General features: G+C 46.9%; 1 protein-coding gene across 1 annotated transcript in view; it reads right to left on the bottom strand.

The window, feature by feature from the left end:
* PLCH1 (phospholipase C eta 1) overlaps positions 1-18,424 on the bottom strand; it is a 451,824-nt gene that overhangs the window by 131,925 nt on the left and 301,475 nt on the right. The window contains exon 6 of the mRNA XM_069727462.1: positions 9,932-10,102. Within this exon, the coding sequence (XP_069583563.1) occupies positions 9,932-10,102 (171 nt within the window). The remainder of the gene's footprint in view (positions 1-9,931; positions 10,103-18,424) is intronic.

Below are 18,424 nucleotides of genomic sequence, written 5' to 3'. Positions count from 1 at the left end.
AAGAAGGCCATCATTGACACCTTCAAGCAAGAGGGTAAGACCCAGAAAGAAATTTCTCAACAAATAGGCTGTTCCCAGAGTGCTGTATCAAGGCACCTCAATGGTAAGTCTGTTGCAAGGAAACAATGTGGCAGAAAACGCTGTACAACGAGAAGAGGAGACCGGACCCTGAGGAAGATTGTGGAGAAGGACCGGTTCCAGACCTTGGGGAACCTGAGGAAGCAGTAAATGGGCTACAGGTGCCGCATTCCCCAGGTAAAGCCACTTTTGAACCATAAACAGCGGCAGAGGCGCCTGACCTGGGCTACAGAGAAGCAGCACTGGACTGTTGCTAAGTGGTCCCAAGTACTTTTTTCTGATGAAAGCAAATTTTGCATGTCATTCGGAAATCAAGGTGCCAGAGTCTGGAGGAAGACTGGGGAGAAGGAAATGCCAAAATGCCTGAAGTCCAGTGTCAAGTACCCACAGTCAGTGATGGTGTGGGGTGCCATGTCAGCTGCTGGTGTTGGTCCACTGTGTTTCATCAAGGGCAGGGTCAATGCAGCTAGCTATCAGGAGATTTTGGAGCACTTCATGCTTCCATCGGCTGAAATGCTTTATGGAGATGAAGATTTCATTTTTCAGCACGACCTGGCACCTGCTCACAGTGCCAAAACCACTGGTAAATGGTTTACTGACCATGGTATTACTGTGCTCAATTGGCCTGCCAACTCTCCTGACCTGAACCCCACAGAGAATCTGTGGGATATTGTGAAGAGAAAGTTGAGAGACGCAAGACCCAACACTCTGGATGAGCTTAAGGCCGCTATTGAAGCATCCTGGGCCTCCATAACATCTCAGCAGTGTCACAGGCTGATTGCCTCCATGCCACGCCGCATTGAAGCAGTCATTTCTGCCAAAGGATTCCCGACCAAGTATTGAGTGCATAACTGAACATTATTATTTGATGGTTTTTTGTTTGTTATTAAAAAACACTTTTATTTGATTGGATGGGTGAAATATGCTAATTTATTGAGACAGGTTTTTTGGGTTATCAGGAGTTGTATGCCAAAATCATCAGTATTAAAACAATAAAAGACCTGACAAATTTCAGTTGGTGGATAATGAATCTATAATATATGAAAGTTTAATTGTAATCATTACATTATGGTAAATAATGAAATTATGCTAATTTTTTGAGAAGGACCTGTATATGAAAATAAAATATGTGCAGTTCAACAGCATTTTTGATCGCACAGTGCCACGTGCAATTTGCTTGAATTGTTAAACACAGCAAATTTTCTGTACAAAAAAATGCAGTAGAAAACACACAGCATTTACACTACATGTGAACAGTCAGGGTCCTGTACTTGTTCCTATGTCACAGATATTCTTAAAGTGAATCTGTCACCAGAAAATGTCTGAGAGCACCAAAATGTAAGAGTAGAAACCCCGATTCCACTGACATGTCACATACTTGGCGGTGCTTTGCAGTTTCAATAAAATCAGTGTTTTATCAGCAGTAGATTATCACTAAAGGACTAGTTGTCTCGTGCCTTTTGGTCAAATGTTCTGTGTAACCCTGCCCCCACCCCGACTGGCTTCTTCTCAATACACAGTGTACACAGAACGCAGCCAATCAGTAGTGTGGGCGGGGTTATACAGAGCTCAGCATTCAGAGAACTGGTAGATCTGAAGTAGATAAAACAGTGATTTTGACAGATGACAACATGCAGTAAGTGATAAATCACTGGAATCAGGTGGAATCAGGGTCTCTATCTCTACATTATGCTGCTTCTGTTAACATAATAAAAACTTGCTGACAGACTCCCTTTAATGTAAAACTGGGGACTAGATGGTATATTCCTTCTACAGCCAAAGTATCTAGCTGGTGATCCAACCCAACAACCCACTGTGCTGAATATCATGCTACATAATGGGACCTCCACATATGTAATTTTACACACCCTGCTGCATCTGATGCCAAGCTATAACCTAAAAATACTCAGGTTACTGCTTGGCCTGCAGTACCCAAAAAAATAATACACCTTTCCATCCATCCATCTCCTTAACAATGCAATACACTGGCTGATAAAGATATCCAATGATTTCAGCAAACCAGGATAGTGCAGCTGGAGGATCTGTGATAAAATCTCCACCACGACCTGATTTTTTTCCAGCCCATTGCTGGATGTCAATTCATAGACAGATGGTACATTGACCGAGTCAAATATCTGAACAGAGGGAGTTGCCTGGAATTTAAACTCCGGCTTATTATTATTATAAAAAAAACCACAAAAAATAAATAGCCTGTAAAACACACAACATTTGTTCATGGATTACTAAAGAAGCGAGACCATTTATACTAAGTGGTTTGGTTGCCTTTCAAGTGCTTGTGTAATGTACGGTCACATGTAATACAGGAATATACCGGAGATGCCGCAGTGGATGATAATCCGCCACATTGCTCCGCATTCATTTCCTCTTCTGATACTTATCTTTTTTTTTGGCAACGCTTTTTCCCAACATATTGCTGCAGAAGGACAATTAGGAGGCCAATAAAATCATTAGATCATTGCCTATTTCCATCCAAATTTGGCAGGTAAGTCACACTTGATCTGAGAGGAACCTGTCAGCTCTGTAAGTAGCAAATAAACTAAGCATAAGGCTATGTGCACACGTTCAAGTTTTTTCGCGGTTTTTCACGTTGTTTCGCGATAACATATAAAAAACGCATACATATGCATCCTATCATTTAGAATGCATTCTGCAATTTTTATGCACATGATGCGTTTTTTTCTGCAAAAAAAAAACGCATCACGGTAAAAAAAGCAGCATGTTAATTAATTTTGCGGATTTTTTGCGTTTTCCCCGCTATTTAATGCATTGGGAAAAAACTTGGAAAAAACGCTCAAAAAACGCGAAAACAATGCATGTGGATTTCTGGCAGAAATGTCCGGTTTTTGTCAGGAAATTTCTGCAAGAAATCCTGAACGTGTGCACATACCCTTAGGCTAGGTTCACATTGCGTTAGTGCAGTCTGTTTAGCGCATACGCTAACGGACTGCACTAACGCAATGTCCAAAAAGGGATCGCGTTTAGTAATCGCGCTAGCGCAGATGCCCGATCTGCGCTAGCGAGAACGGACCCAAAAACACTGCAGATAGCGTTCGAGGTCCGTCACAAAATAACGGAGCATCGCTAACGCATGCCAAAAATGGAATGCGTTAGGGATGCATTACATACATTGCGGTCAATGGGTGCGCTAACGGATCCGTTACATTGCGTTAGTGGCGCTATGTAAACGATTCCGTTAGCGGATACCCACTAACGCAGTGTGAACCTAGCCTTACTCACCTGCCCCGTTCCAGTGCTGATTCTCCACCGTCGCTTCCAATATCTGCTGTTTACAGCATTTAAATCACATTGCCAAAGTGGCAAACAATAAGTGATCTCAGCGCCTCTGCCGATGTAGATGGCACGGCCGCTCAGAGTCGCTGACCTCACTGAATGGCGGTGTGACATCAGAACTGCAGACAGTGACAGACACCAGGGCAATGGTGGAGAATGAGGGTGAGGAAAACGCCGTTTGTTTGTTGTTGTTTTTTTAACTGCTAACGGAGCCTATAGGAAAAATTTTCCTGAAAGGGGATAACCCCTTCAAAATAAGGTTTTTTATGCTTCATACTAATGTACATATTGGTGCAAAATCAAGTTATAAAGTGCCACTTGTCCTATGCAAATCAAACCCAGTCCCGCAGGCATCGACAGACTAGTCCGGTCTTAGATGTTGCAGGCACGGCATCCTGGACATGACTGATGTTTTCCGCATTGTCCAGGCCTTCTTCTCAGTCCTGTGAATCTTGTGCAAGTGTGCGATCTCTTTTTTTCCTAGGCACGTGCAGACGTTTCTAGGGCAAGTGAGTGTACCAATGAAACCAGGGACATTTGTGTATTTCCAGGCAGCAAAAACTTTGCACATAGAAAAGGACTGACCAGCTCACCCCAGCTAGGTGTCCCAGGAGGCACGGATCTATAAGGAACCATTTGCAGAAATGGAGAGAGGAAATGATCCAGCTTCCAAAAAATTACTGGATTAAAAGATATGAATAGATTCCATCAAGAGTGTAGACAGCTACAAGTTTCGAACATCCATGGCGTTCTTTAGCAAAGCTTTGTTAAAGAGCGCAAAGGATGTTCTAAACGTGTAGCTGTCTACACTCAAGATGAAATCTACATCTACGTGTTCCAAATTATAATGCAAATTGGATTTGAGTGTCATAAAGATTTAATTGTTTTGTTTTTCAAATAAACTCGTGGATGGTACTGTGTCTCAGGCCTCAATGGATCACTGAAATCAATCTTAAACACGTGACAATTAGTTTTCCAGGTGATTCTAATTAAAGGAAAACTACTTAAAAATGATGTTCCGCATTATTAAGCAGGCCACAGGTTTTAAGCAATACAGGAAATAAAAAGGATCTCTCTGCTGCTGAAAAGCGTTAAATAGTGCAATGCCTTGGACAAGGTATGAAAACTTTAGATATTTCAGGAAAACTTAAGAGTCATCATCATACTGTGAAGAGATTTGTGGCTGAATCTGAGCACAGACATTTTCGTGCTGATAAAGGCATAATGAGGAAGGTTTCTGCCAGACAAATTCATTGGATTAAGAGAGTAAATACCATTACAAAGCAGCAAACAGTTATTTGAAGCTGCTGGTGCCTCTGGAGTCCCTTGAACCTCAAGGTGTAGGATCTTTCAAAGGCTTGCAGTGGTGCATAAACCTACTATTCGGCCACCCCTAAACAATGTCCCACAAGCAGAAATGGTTGCAGTGGGCCCAGGCATTCATGAAGACTAATTTTCAAACAGTCTTGTTTACTGATGAGTGTCGCGCACCCTGGATGTCCAGATGGATGGAGTAGTGGATGATTGGTGGATGGCCACCATGTCCCAACAAAGCTGGAACATCAGCAAGGAGGTGGAGGAGTCATGTTTTGGGCCGGAATCATGGGGAAACAGCTGATAGGGCCCTTTAAGGTTCCAGAAGGTGTGAAAATGACCTCTGCAAAATATATAGAGTTTCTGACTGACAACTTCGTTCCATGGTCTAAAAAGCAGAAACGTGCCTTCAGGAGCAAAATCATCTTCATGCATGACAATGCACCATCTCATGCTGCAAAGAATACCTCTGAGTCATTGGCTGCTATGGGCATAAAAGGAGATGAACTCATGGTGTGGCCACCATCTTCCCCTCACCTCAACCTTACAGAGAACCTTTGGAGTATCATCAAGAAAAAGATCTATGAGGGTGGGAGGCAGTTCACATCAAAACAGCAGCTCTGGGAGGTTATTCTGACTTCATGCAAAGAAATACAAGCAGAAACTCTCCAAAAACTCACAAGTTCAATGGATGCAAGAATTATGAAGGTGATATCCAAGAAGGGGTCCTATGTAGTCAAAGAAGGGGTCCTATATGTTATCATGTAACTTGGCCTGTTAGGATGTTTTGGAGTTAAATAGCTTTTTTGTTCAGTGAATGTGACCTCCTAATGCTGCAAATTCCACAATGAGCATTTTCAGCTCTTTAAAACATATCAAATGTTGAGAAATTCTGCTGTGCCTAACAATTTGGAACAGTGCATTTTGAGTTTTTATTCATTTTGGAGATTATACTGTTATCATTGAGAGGTTTCTTTAATAAAATTTGATGTATAATCTAACGCAGTGTTTCTCAACTCCGGTCCTCAAGACCCACCAACAGGTCACGTATTCAGGATTTCCTTAGTATCGCGTAGGTGATGGAATGAATGCCTGACCAGGTGATGAAATTATACTAAGGAAATCCTGAAAACCTGACCTGTTGGTGGGTCTTGAGGACTGGAGTTGAGAAACACTGATCTAACGGGTGATGACTTTTATTAGACTGTCATTTGCACCGACCATTTAGGAAAATCTGAGAAAAATGTCATTTGTATAATACTATGGAACATGGTGTATCAATATTTTTTAATCCAGTAAATTTTTTCAAGCTTGGAAGCTCGATCATTTCCGCTCTTCAAAAACTTTGCACACATTCGCAGGACTGATGAGAAGATGTGGGCAGTGCAGAGGACATCATCTTGCCCAGAGGACCATGATTACAGCAATTGGGGTTGTACTGGGTGAGTAGACTTGCCGACTGATTGGTCGTGATATATCTATCTATCTATCTATCTATCTATCTATCTATCTATCTACACACACACCGTATATATACTCGAGTATAAGCCGAGATTTTCAGCCCATTTTTTTGGGCTGAAAGTTCCCCTCTCGGCTTATACTCGAATCATACCCGGGGGTCGGCAGGGGAGGGGGAGCGGGGGCTGTGTAATTATACTTACCTACTCCCGATGCGGTCCCTGCTTCTTCCAGCGCTGCAGATTCTTCCTGTACTGAGCGGTCACATGGTACCGCTCATTACAGTAATGAATATGCGGCTCCACCTCCCATAGGGGTGGAGCCGCATATTCATTACTGTAATGAGCGGTTACTGTGACAGCTCAATACAGGAAGAAGATGCAGCGGTGGAAGAAGCAGGGACTGCACCGCGCCAAAAGCAGGCAAGTATACGGGGAGGGGGAGCGCAGCGCTGCGCGATATTTACCTCTCCTCGCTCCAGTGCGGCTCCGTCTTCATCGTCCTCTGGCTGTGACGCTCAGGTCAGAGGGAGCGGTGACTTAGTCAGTGCGCGCCCTCTGCTGAACGTCAGTGCCGAAGACGGAGCCGCTCGAGGAGCAGGTAACTATTGAAAGTGCCGGGGGTCCTGAGTTTAGAGAGGTGAGTATGTGATTTTTTTTTTTTTTTATCACAGCAAAAGCATATGGGGCAAGTGACTATACGGAGCATCTTATGGGGCCATAACACTTGTGCAGCACTATATGGGGCAAGTGACTATACAGAGCATCTTATGGGGCCATAACACTTGTGCAGCACTATAAGGGGCAAGTGGCTGTGGGGAGCATCTTATGGGGCCATAACACTTGTGCAGCACTATAAAGGGCAAGTGGCTGTACGGAGCGTCTTATGGGGCCATAACGCTTGTGCAGCATTATATGGGGCAAGTGACTATACGGAGCATCTTATGGGGCCATAACACTTGTGCAGCACTATATGGGACAAGTGGCTGCACGGAGCGTCTTATGGGGCCATAACGCTTGTTCAGCATTATATGGGGCAAGTGACTATACGGAGCATCTTATGGGGCCATAACACTTGTGCAGCACTATAAGGGGCAAGTGGCTGTACGGAGCGTCTTATGGGGCCATAACGCTTGTGCAGCATTATATGGGGTAAGTGACTATATGGAGCATCTTATGGGGCCATAACGCTTGTGCAGCACTATATGGGGCAAGTGGCTGTACGGAGCATCTTATGGGGCCATAACACTTGTGCAGCACTATATGGGGCAAGTGGCTGTAAGGAGCATCTTATGGGGCCATAACGCTTGTGCAGCACTATATGGGGCAAGTGGCTATGCAGAGCATCTGTATGGGGCCATAACACTTGTGCAGCACTATATGGGGCAAGTGACTGTATGGAGCATCTTATGGGGCCATAACGCTTGTGCAGCACTATATAGGGAAAATCTCTCTATTGAGCATCTTATGGTGCCCTTATTACCCTTTATGCAGGATTATATGAGACAATTTAATATGGAGCATCTAATGGGGCCCATCAAACTTTATGGAGCATTATATGGGGCTCCTGATTCAATATGGATATTCAAAAACACAACCTACTGATGTCTCAATTAATTTTACTTTTATTGGTATCTATTTTTACTTTTGAAATTTACCGGTAGCTGCTGCATTTTCCACCCTAGGCTTATACTCGAGTTATTAAGTTTTCCCAGTTATTTGTGGCAAAATTAGGGGGGGTTGGCTTATACTCGAGTATATACGGAATATATATACAGTGGGGCAAAAAAGTATTTAGTCAGTCAACAATAGTGCAAGTTCCACCACTTAAAAAGATGAGAGGCGTCTGTAATTTACATCATAGGTAGACCTCAACTATGGGAGACAAACTGAGAAAAAAAAATCCAGAAAATCACATTGTCTGTTTTTTTAACATTGTATTTGCATATTATGGTGGAAAATAAGTATTTGGTCAGAAACAAAATTTCATCTCAATACTTTGTAATATATCCTTTGTTGGCAATGACAGAGGTGAAACGTTTTCTGTAAGTCTTCACAAGGTTGCCACACACTGTTGTTGGTATGTTGGCCCATTCCTCCATGCAGATCTCCTCTAGAGCAGTGATGTTTTTGGCTTTTCGCTTGGCAACACGGACTTTCAACTCCCTCCAAAGGTTTTCTATAGGGTTGAGATCTGGAGACTGGCTAGGCCACTCCAGGACCTTGAAATGCTTCTTACGAAGCCACTCCTTCGTTGCCCTGGCGGTGTGCTTTGGATCATTGTCATGTTGAAAGACCCAGCCACGTTTCATCTTCAATGCCCTTGCTGATGGAAGGAGGTTTGCACTCAAAATCTCACGATACATGGCCCCATTCATTCTTTCATGTACCCGGATCAGTCGTCCTGGCCCCTTTGCAGAGAAACAGCCCCAAAGCATGATGTTTCCACCACCATGCTTTACAGTAGGTATGGTGTTTGATGGATGCAACTCAGTATTCTTTTTCCTCCAAACACGACAAGTTGTGTTTCTACCAAACAGTTCCAGTTTGGTTTCATCAGACCATAGGACATTCTCCCAAAACTCCTCTGGATCATCCAAATGCTCTCTAGCAAACTTCAGACGGGCCCGGACATGTACTGGCTTAAGCAGTGGGACACGTCTGGCACTGCAGGATCTGAGTCCATGGTGGCGTAGTGTGTTACTTATGGTAGGCCTTGTTATATTGGTCCCAGCTCTCTGCAGTTCATTCACTAGGTCCCCCAACGTGGTTCTGGGATTTTTGCTCACCGTTCTTGTGATCATTCTGACCCCACGGGGTGGGATTTTGCGTGGAGCCCCAGATCGAGGGAGATTATCAGTGGTCTTGTATGTCTTCCATTTTCTAATTATTGCTCCCACTGTTGATTTCTTCACTCCAAGCTGGTTGGCTATTGCAGATTCAGTCTTCCCAACCTGGTGCAGGGCTACAATTTTGTTTCTGGTGTCCTTTGACAGCTCTTTGGTCTTCACCATAGTGGAGTTTGGAGTCAGACTGTTTGAGGGTGTGCACAGGTGTCTTTTTATACTGATAACAAGTTTAAACAGGTGCCATTACTACAGGTAATGAGTGGAGGAAAGAGGAGACTCTTAAAGAAGAAGTTACAGGTCTGTGAGAGCCAGAAATCTTGATTGTTTGTTTCTGACCAAATACTTATTTTCCACCATAATATGCAAATAAAATGTTAAAAAAACAGACAATGTGATTTTCTGGATTTTTTTTTCTCAGTTTGTCTCCCATAGTTGAGGTCTACCCATGATGTAAATTACAGACGCCTCTCATCTTTTTAAGTGGTGGAACTTGCACTATTGCTGACTGACTAAATACTTTTTTGCCCCACTGTATATATATATATATATATATATATATATATATATATATATATATATATATATATATACATATATACACACACACATATATATTTATAATTGATATTGCACAAATGGATACATTTGTTTGGATCATCAAAAACTTTATTTTATTGCACAAACCCATCCCTAAAACTTGATTCATTCGGTGCCCTAATAAAAACAAGTAACCATTCATCTCACTACCGCAGACCATTCAGTCTCTTTAAGGACCATGCGGTCTCTTCTGTTCACCACTGAGCTCCCCGATGCCCTACTTCAAGAGCATTCCTCACCATCATGGATCATTATATAGATTACACATCATTTGTGATCAACGTTGAATTAAACAAGAAAAAAGCATGCAGATGATTTTCATACCTTTTGTTCCATTTTAAGAAATTGGGCAAGTTCATCCACTGTTAAATGATCTTTCTTATCACTGTAATTTAGGAGCAGCAGGTACAGATCTCTCCGTAATGACATCATCTTGTAGAACACCGAGAACTCCTCAAATGTCAACGTGCCCTGATTCTCATCCGTGTCTGCTTCCTGAAAAACAAAGGTTTCTGCTGATAAACATGAAGTCAGCACAAAATCAGACCACAGTTATCGACTGTCATATTTAGCAATGTTTTGTCATAATTATTTCTTGGCTTAATCCATCGTCATCAGCAGGTGACAGCTCGCGGTGACCTCGGATGCTAAATTTATGATGGCCTAGTGTATGGAGAACTATAAATAAAGAAGAGGTCGGACCACCGTGACCTGTTCCCACAAATCATCTGCAGGGATTATGGGAGTCAGAACTCCAGCTAAATAATATAGATAGATATGGGGATAGAACAATCACTAAAATGCTCATTAAGTACACATACAGCATTGTCGGCAGCACATCCTCTGATTATACCGAGTGATGTGCTGCTGACAACACTTATTTTTAGGTAGCAAAAATGACAGTTGACCAAAAAAAAGTGTTTTTTTTTCTTTTACATTTGCTGCACAGGCCAATGATTGGGAACCAAAGATCTGATTACAGCTTGTTTACCGATTATCAGCTAGTATAAATGAACCTAGGGTCATCAATAATAATATTAAAAAAAAATTGAAAAGAGAAGTTAATGTGTGACTAAGTGTTAGGAGTCGAGTTTCCTCTGCTGCACAGGCGGAATCTCGTTCCATGTCTGCTGCATGTCTCCCATTCGGTATCGGCCGCAGTGGGCTCTGCTCAGCGGAGACGTCACTCCCAGCGTCTTGCTGAGGCTGATTCGGTGCATAGGGTCACTACTGCCTTTTCTGGCTTTCCTATGGTACCCTGCACTGATCTGCGGCGAGCGAGCCTCTCTGGGACTAAGTCCTTGTTTACTCACAATGAGCATGCCCAGGGCAGGGTCTCCCATTGGAGGTCGAGGGCCACATGGTCGCTCACATGCTCAGGTGCTGCAGTACATTCCATTGGTCCTCCTGGAAGGTCCTGAAAGGGCAAAACATGCTCAGGTACTGCAGCACTTTCCATTGGTCCTTCAGGAAGGTCCTGAAAGGGCAAAAACTTCAGTAGCAGCTTCCTGTGCTGCAACTATATAAACTGCGCATGACCGCACGGCCATGCGCTAGTATTGTCTTGAAAATATGTGTGTGTGTGTAGATGGATGTATGTCGAAGGATGAAAGCTCCTAAATATCCCTCCCTAGTGTTGTTGACTGTTTGTGGATGATGGAAGCTATCTAGCGCCCGACTAGCCATCAGCACAAAACACACATAACAGCGTCTAGTTGCTGTGACCGCCTGTACGGCGCCGTGCGCTTTCCTTACCCAAGCCTGGGTGGTTAGCGGCGTCCGTTTGTGCGGCACCGCACGCACTCTCGTGCCTTTATTTACTATTTCGATAGTTTCCTTACACACCCAGTTGCGGTGTTGTGTCAGCAGTGGTCTAATCGGACTTCAATCCTAGTTGGGGTTGTGTTCGCTGACTTATTGCTCGCGCTCTATGTGCGGTACCGCGGTCCTGTGACCCAACAGGATCGCTTCCTTCACGCATGGTGAAGTTAACCCTTGTATGTATACTTATAGTACTGCCATATAGTCCGTCTTACTTAGCAGCAGGTATTTTCCTGCACGGTGGATCCCGGGTTGCGAACGCACCAATTCCATCTAATGAACTATATATTTGGTGCGTTCGGCCAACCCTAACAGAATACTAGCGCCAGGATCTGGCTAAGTAATAGCGGATGAACAGCGATTGCAGGGGTACATCCAGCTGCTGGAGGGCCGGTTGGCGTCTCTTGAGCGTGCAACCTCGGCGGTGGATGTTACCGCAATAGCTGTTCAGGCTGCTAGCGTGGCTGCAGCAGCTTTACCCACTGCCACCTCTGTTCCGACCCTATCTCACCTTCCTTTGCCTGAGAGATACTCTGGGGACAGTAAGTCCTGTAGGGGTTTCGTAAGCCAATGTGGTATACACCTCGAGCTCCTGGATGCACGTTACCCTACTGAGCGGGCAAAGGTGGGATTCATAATCTCCCTCTTGTCGGACAGAGCGTTAGAGTGGGCTACGCCGCTGTGGGAGCGCAACGATCATGTGGTGCGGAGTGTTCCTCGGTTTCTGGACTCTCTGAAACAGGTCTTTTTAGGACCTCAAGTCACCCATGATACAGCGCTCCAGCTGCTGGCTTTGACTCAGGGTTCAACCATGGTCAGCCATTTTGCTGTTCTCTTCCGGACTTTAGCGTCTGAGTTGGAATGGTCAGATAAAACCCTCATTCCCGTATTTTGGAGGGGGCTGGCTGACCATGTGAAAGACGCTTTGGCCACTAGGGAGATTCCCGCCACACTGGAGGAGCTCATAGCCATATCTACTCGCATAGACCTTCGTTTTCACGAGCGAAGGTTGGAGCGAGCCCAGTGTAGGCAGAGGTTTCGGCTGGCTCCCACCTTCGCCAAACCTTTGGAATCTCCAGTCCAGGCGTCCGAGTCGCATGAGGCCTTAGAGGTGACACGAGCGGGATCCAAGTCTCAGTCCGCCCGTGCACATAAGGTCCGTCATGTTTACCGGCAGTCAGGACATCTTGCCTCCAAGGGTCCTCAGCGGTTGGGGAAACGTCAGCATTTAGTGGCAGTTGGAGGAGGTACACTAGACACGGCGACGTTTGCCTCAAAGTTGTCCTTCAAGGGGACAATTACCATAGGCCCATCCACTCTTATGGTCGAGCTATGCGTGGATTCTGGGGCAGAGGGTAATTTTATGTCTTCCTCTTTTGCCCAGCGTCACGCAATACCCTTGGTGATGCTCGCCAAGCCTGTGACCGTTCGAGTGGTAAATGGGTCAACACTACCCTCACAGATTACCCACCAAACCATTGCTTTCACGCTTTCTGTGTCTCCATCGCATCAGGAGATAATCTCCCTATTAGTCATTCCTGAGGGAATTGATGAGGTCCTGTTGGGGATACCATGGCTTCGCTACCATTCTCCTCATATTGAGTGGTCCTCTGGGAGAATTTTGGGATGGAGTAAATCCTGCGAGGGTAGATGTCAGAGGGAGTGCGTTCAGGTTGCTACTACACAGGTACCCGCAGATCTTTCCTCTCTCCCCAAGCACTATTGGCCCTATGCAGACGTGTTCTCCAAAAGAGCTGCGGAGACCCTTCCGCCTCACCGCCCCTATGACTGTCCTATTGACCTCTTGCCTGGTGCTGAGCCTCACCGGGGTCGAGTCTATCCGTTATCTCTCCCGGAGACGGAGGCAATGTCTCAGTACATCCAAGAGAATCTGGCAAGAGGATTCATTAGGAAGTCAGTGTCACTGGCAGGGGCTGGGTTCTTCTTCGTACAGAAGAAGACTGGAGACTTACGTCCATGCATAGACTACAGGGGTCTTAACGCCATCACCGTTAAGAACAAGTACCCATTACCCCTGATATCTGAGCTGTTTGATAGGCTACGGGGAGCGAGGGTATTTACGAAGTTAGATCTGCGGGGTGCCTACAACCTGATTCGCATCCGTGAGGGGGATGAATGGAAGACGGCTTTTAACACCAGGGATGGGCACTATGAATATCTGGTGATGCCCTTTGGGCTCTGTAATGCCCCAGCCGTTTTCCAAGACTTTGTGAACGACATCTTCCGGGATATGCTCACCACCTCGGTCGTAGTCTATCTGGATGATATTCTCATCTTCTCTCCAGATATTGACTCCCATCGGAGAGATGTTCGCAAAGTCTTCGACCTCTTACGGGCAAACTCCCTCTACGCCAAGTTGGAGAAGTGTGTGTTTGAGCAGGAGTCCTTGCCTTTCCTTGGTTATATCATCTCTGCCCAGGGTTTGGCTATGGATCCTGCCAAGCTACAGGCTGTAATGGACTGGCAGGAACCCCATTCTCAAAGCGGTGCAGCGCTTCATGGGGTTCATTAATTATTATCGCCAGTTCATCCCACACTTCTCAACTTTGGTAGCTCCCTTGGTTGCCCTCACCAAGAAGGGAGCAAATCCCAAGTTGTGGTCAGAGGAGGTCTCCAAAGCCTTTCTCTCGATCAAGTCACACTTCGCTAGCGCTCCCATCCTACATCGCCCCAATGTTGATAAGCCATTTATCTTGGAGGTGGATGCCTCATCCGTTGGTGCTGGAGCAGTCCTTTTCCAAAAGGATGCTCAAGGTTGGAAGCATCCTTGCTTCTTCTTCTCCAAGACCTTCACACCACCAGAGAGGAATTATTCCATTGGGGACAGGGAGTTGCTGGCCATGAAGTTGGCTTTTTCGGAGTGGAGACATCTCTTGGAGGGAGCTCGCTTTCCCTTCCAAGTCTTCACTGACCACAAGAACTTGGTGTATCTGCAAACGGCCCAGCGGCTGAATTCTCGCCAGGCTAGATGGTCCCTGTTCTTCTCCCGGTTCCATTTTACTCTCCATTTCCTCTCCAGGGAGAAGAACATTCGTGCTGACGCTCTCTCCCGCTCCGTGGTGTCATCGGAGGAGGAGGAGCCTCGGCTTATTGTCCCTTCTGAGAGCCTGAGAACTGTATCTCCGGTTTCGCTAGAGTCTGTGCCCCCGGGCAAGACTTTTGTACCAGTTAACTTGCGACCGGAGGTTCTCTCTTGGGCTCACTCCTCCAGAGTGGGTGGGCATTTTGGGACCAAGAGGACATCTGAGCTTCTGGCGAGAACATACTGGTGGCCGCATATGGCCCGAGATGTCAAGGACTATATTCAGGCGTGCGTTTCTTGCGCCCAGAATCGGTCTCCTCGGCAACGGCCTGCTGGGTTGCTTTACCCTCTACCGGTGGCAGACAGGCCCTGGGAGATGGGCGGGATGGACTTTGTGGTGGGTCTACCCAAGTCGCGTGGCTGCTCCATTATTTGGGTTGTCACCGACCATTTCTCCAAGATGGTGCATTTGGTGCCGCTTCCTCGGTTACCCTCAGCACGGGCCTTGGTGGTGTTGTTCATTAAACACGTTTTCCGTTTGCATGGTATGTCTGATAAGATTGTCAGCGATCGGGGTCCCCAGTTCGCATCTCGGTTTTGGAGAGAGCTCTGCCGTTTACTCAGCATAGAGTTAAACCTCTCCTCTGCATACCATCCCGAGACGAATGGGTTGGTGGAGAGAACCAACCAGACTCTGGTGACATATTTGCGACATTTCGTCTCTGCTAGGCAGGATGACTGGGCATCTTTGCTACCTTGGGCGGAATTTGCCTTGAACAACGCCGTAGCCGATTCCACTGGTCAAACTCCTTTTCTCCTAAATTACGGCCAGCATCCGCGTGTCCCTGTGCCCATGCCCGTGTCATCCACCGATTCTAGGGTGGCAGACTGGGCGGTGGAGGCACGTGACATCTGGGACCGCACACAGGATGCCATCCGGGCCTCCAAGGAGAGAATGAGGGTTTCGGCTGATACACACCGGCGCCCCGCTCCGGTCTTTGCTCCTGGCGATTTAGTGTGGCTCTCCGCCCGTAACATCAGGCTGCGAGTTGAGTCCACTAAGTTTGCTCCTCGCTACATTGGCCCGTTTAAGGTTCTGGAACAGGTCAACCCTGTGGTCTACCGTTTGGCTATTCCTCCACGCCTTGGTATCAACGATACTTTCCACGTTTCCCTCTTAAAGCCCGTTCATTTGTCCCGGTTTTCTGAGTCATCTGCTGGGACATCGGGTTCATCCACGGATGAGTTTGAGGTGAATGCTATTGTGGGGTGCAAGGTGGTACGTGGCAAGAAATTTTATCTGGTGGACTGGAAGGGTCACGGCCCAGAGGATAGAACCTGGGAGCCTGTGGAGCACATTCGGGCTCCGCTGCTTATCGCAGCTTTTGAGCGTAGTGAGGCTCAAGGAGGGGGGGGGCCCCTGGGAGGGGGGGGTAATGTTAGGAGTCGAGTTTCCTCTGCTGCACAGGGGGAATCTCGATCCGTGTCTGCTGCGGTCTCCCATTCGGTATCGGCCGCAGTGGGCTCTGCTCAGCGGAGACGTCACTCCCAGCGTCTTGCTGAGGCTGATTCGGTGCATAGGGTCACTACTGCCTTTTCTGGCTTTCCTATGGTACCCTGCACTGATCTGCGGCGAGCGAGCCTCTCTGGGACTAAGTCCTTGTTTACTCACAATGAGCATGCCCAGGGCAGGGTCTCCCATTGGAGGTCGAGGGCCACATGTTCGCTCACATGCTCAGGTGCTGCAGTACATTCCATTGGTCCTCCTGGAAGGTCCTGAAAGGGCAAAACATGCTCAGGTACTGCAGCACTTTCCACTGGTCCTTCTGGAAGGTCCTGAAAGGGCAAAAACTTCAGTAGCAGCTTCCTGTGCTGCAACTATATAAACTGCGCATGACCGCACGGCCATGCGCTAGTATTGTCTTGAAAATATGTGTGTGTGTGTAGATGGATGTATGTCGAAGGATGAAAGCTCCTAAATATCCCTCCCTAGTGTTGTTGACTGTTTGTGGATGATGGAAGCTATCTAGCGCCCAACTAGCCATCAGCACAAAACACACATAACAGCGTCTAGTTGCTGTGACCGCCTGTACGGCGCCGTGCGCTTTCCTTACCCAAGCCTGGGTGGTTAGCGGCGTCCGTTTGTGCGGCACCGCACGCACTCTCGTGCCTTTATTTACTATTTCGATAGTTTCCTTACACACCCAGTTGCGGTGTTGTGTCAGCAGTGGTCTAATCGGACTTCAATCCTAGTTGGGGTTGTGTTCGCTGACTTATTGCTCGCGCTCTATGTGCGGTACCGCGGTCCTGTGACGCAACAGGATCGCTTCCTTCACGCATGGTGAAGTTAACCCTTGTATGTATACTTATAGTACCGCCATATAGTCCGTCTTACTTAGCAGCAGGTATTTTCCTGCACGGTGGATCCCGGGTTGCGAACGCACCAATTCCATCTAATAAACTATATATTTGGTGCGTTCGGCTAACCCTAACAGAATACTAGCGCCAGGATCTGGCTAAGTAATAGCGGATGAACAGCGATTGCAGGAGTACATCCAGCTGCTGGAGGGCCGGTTGGCGTCTCTTGAGCGTGCAACCTCGGCGGTGGATGTTACCGCAATAGCTGTTCAGGCTGCTAGCGTGGCTGCAGCAGCTTTACCCACTGCCACCTCTGTTCCGACCCTATCTCACCTTCCTTTGCCTGAGAGATACTCTGGGGACAGTAAGTCCTGTAGGGGTTTCGTGAGCCAATGTGGTATACACCTCGAGCTCCTGGATGCACGTTATCCTACTGAGCGGGCAAAGGTGGGATTCATAATCTCCCTCTTGTCGGACAGAGCGTTAGAGTGGGCTACGCCGCTGTGGGAGCGCAACGATCATGTGGTGCGGAGTGTTCCTCGGTTTCTGGACTCTCTGAAACAGGTCTTTTTAGGACCTCAAGTCACCCATGATACAGCGCTCCAGCTGCTGGCTTTGACTCAGGGTTCAACCATGGTCAGCCATTTTGCTGTTCTCTTCCGGACTTTAGCGTCTGAGTTGGAATGGTCAGATAAAACCCTCATTCCCGTATTTTGGAGGGGGCTGGCTGACCATGTGAAAGACGCTTTGGCCACTAGGGAGATTCCCGCCACACTGGAGGAGCTCATAGCCATATCTACTCGCATAGACCTTCGTTTTCACGAGCGAAGGTTGGAGCGAGCCCAGTGTAGGCAGAGGTTTCGGCTGGCTCCCACCTTTGCCAAACCTTTGGAATCTCCAGTCCAGGCGTCCGAGTCGCATGAGGCCTTAGAGGTGACACGAGCGGGATCCAAGTCTCAGTCCGCCCGTGCACATAAGGTCCGTCATGTTTACCGGCAGTCAGGACATCTTGCCTCCAAGGGTCCTCAGTGGTTGGGGAAACGTCAGCGTTTAGTGGCAGTTGGAGGAGGTACACTAGACACGGCGACGTTTGCCTCAAAGTTGTCCTTCAAGGGGACAATTACCATAGGCCCATCCACTCTTATGGTCGAGCTATGCGTGGATTCTGGGGCAGAGGGTAATTTTATGTCTTCCTCTTTTGCCCAGCGTCACGCAATACCCTTGGTGATGCTCGCCAAGCCTGTGACCGTTCGAGTGGTAAATGGGTCAACACTACCCTCACAGATTACCCACCAAACCATTGCTTTCACGCTTTCTGTGTCTCCATCGCATCAGGAGATAATCTCCCTATTAGTCATTCCTGAGGGAATTGATGAGGTCCTGTTGGGGATACCATGGCTTCGCTACCATTCTCCTCATATTGAGTGGTCCTCTGGGAGAATTTTGGGATGGAGTAAATCCTGCGAGGGTAGATGTCAGAGGGAGTGCGTTCAGGTTGCTACTACACAGGTACCCGCAGATCTTTCCTCTCTCCCCAAGCACTATTGGCCCTATGCAGACGTGTTCTCCAAAAGAGCTGCGGAGACCCTTCCGCC

The sequence above is a fragment of the Ranitomeya imitator genome, chromosome 5 (genome assembly GCF_032444005.1).
Source record: "Ranitomeya imitator isolate aRanImi1 chromosome 5, aRanImi1.pri, whole genome shotgun sequence".
In the NCBI taxonomy this organism is placed as follows: Eukaryota; Metazoa; Chordata; class Amphibia; order Anura; family Dendrobatidae; genus Ranitomeya; species Ranitomeya imitator.
Note: the sequence above shows the minus strand (reverse complement) of the source record. Positions and strands in the feature narration are given on the sequence as shown.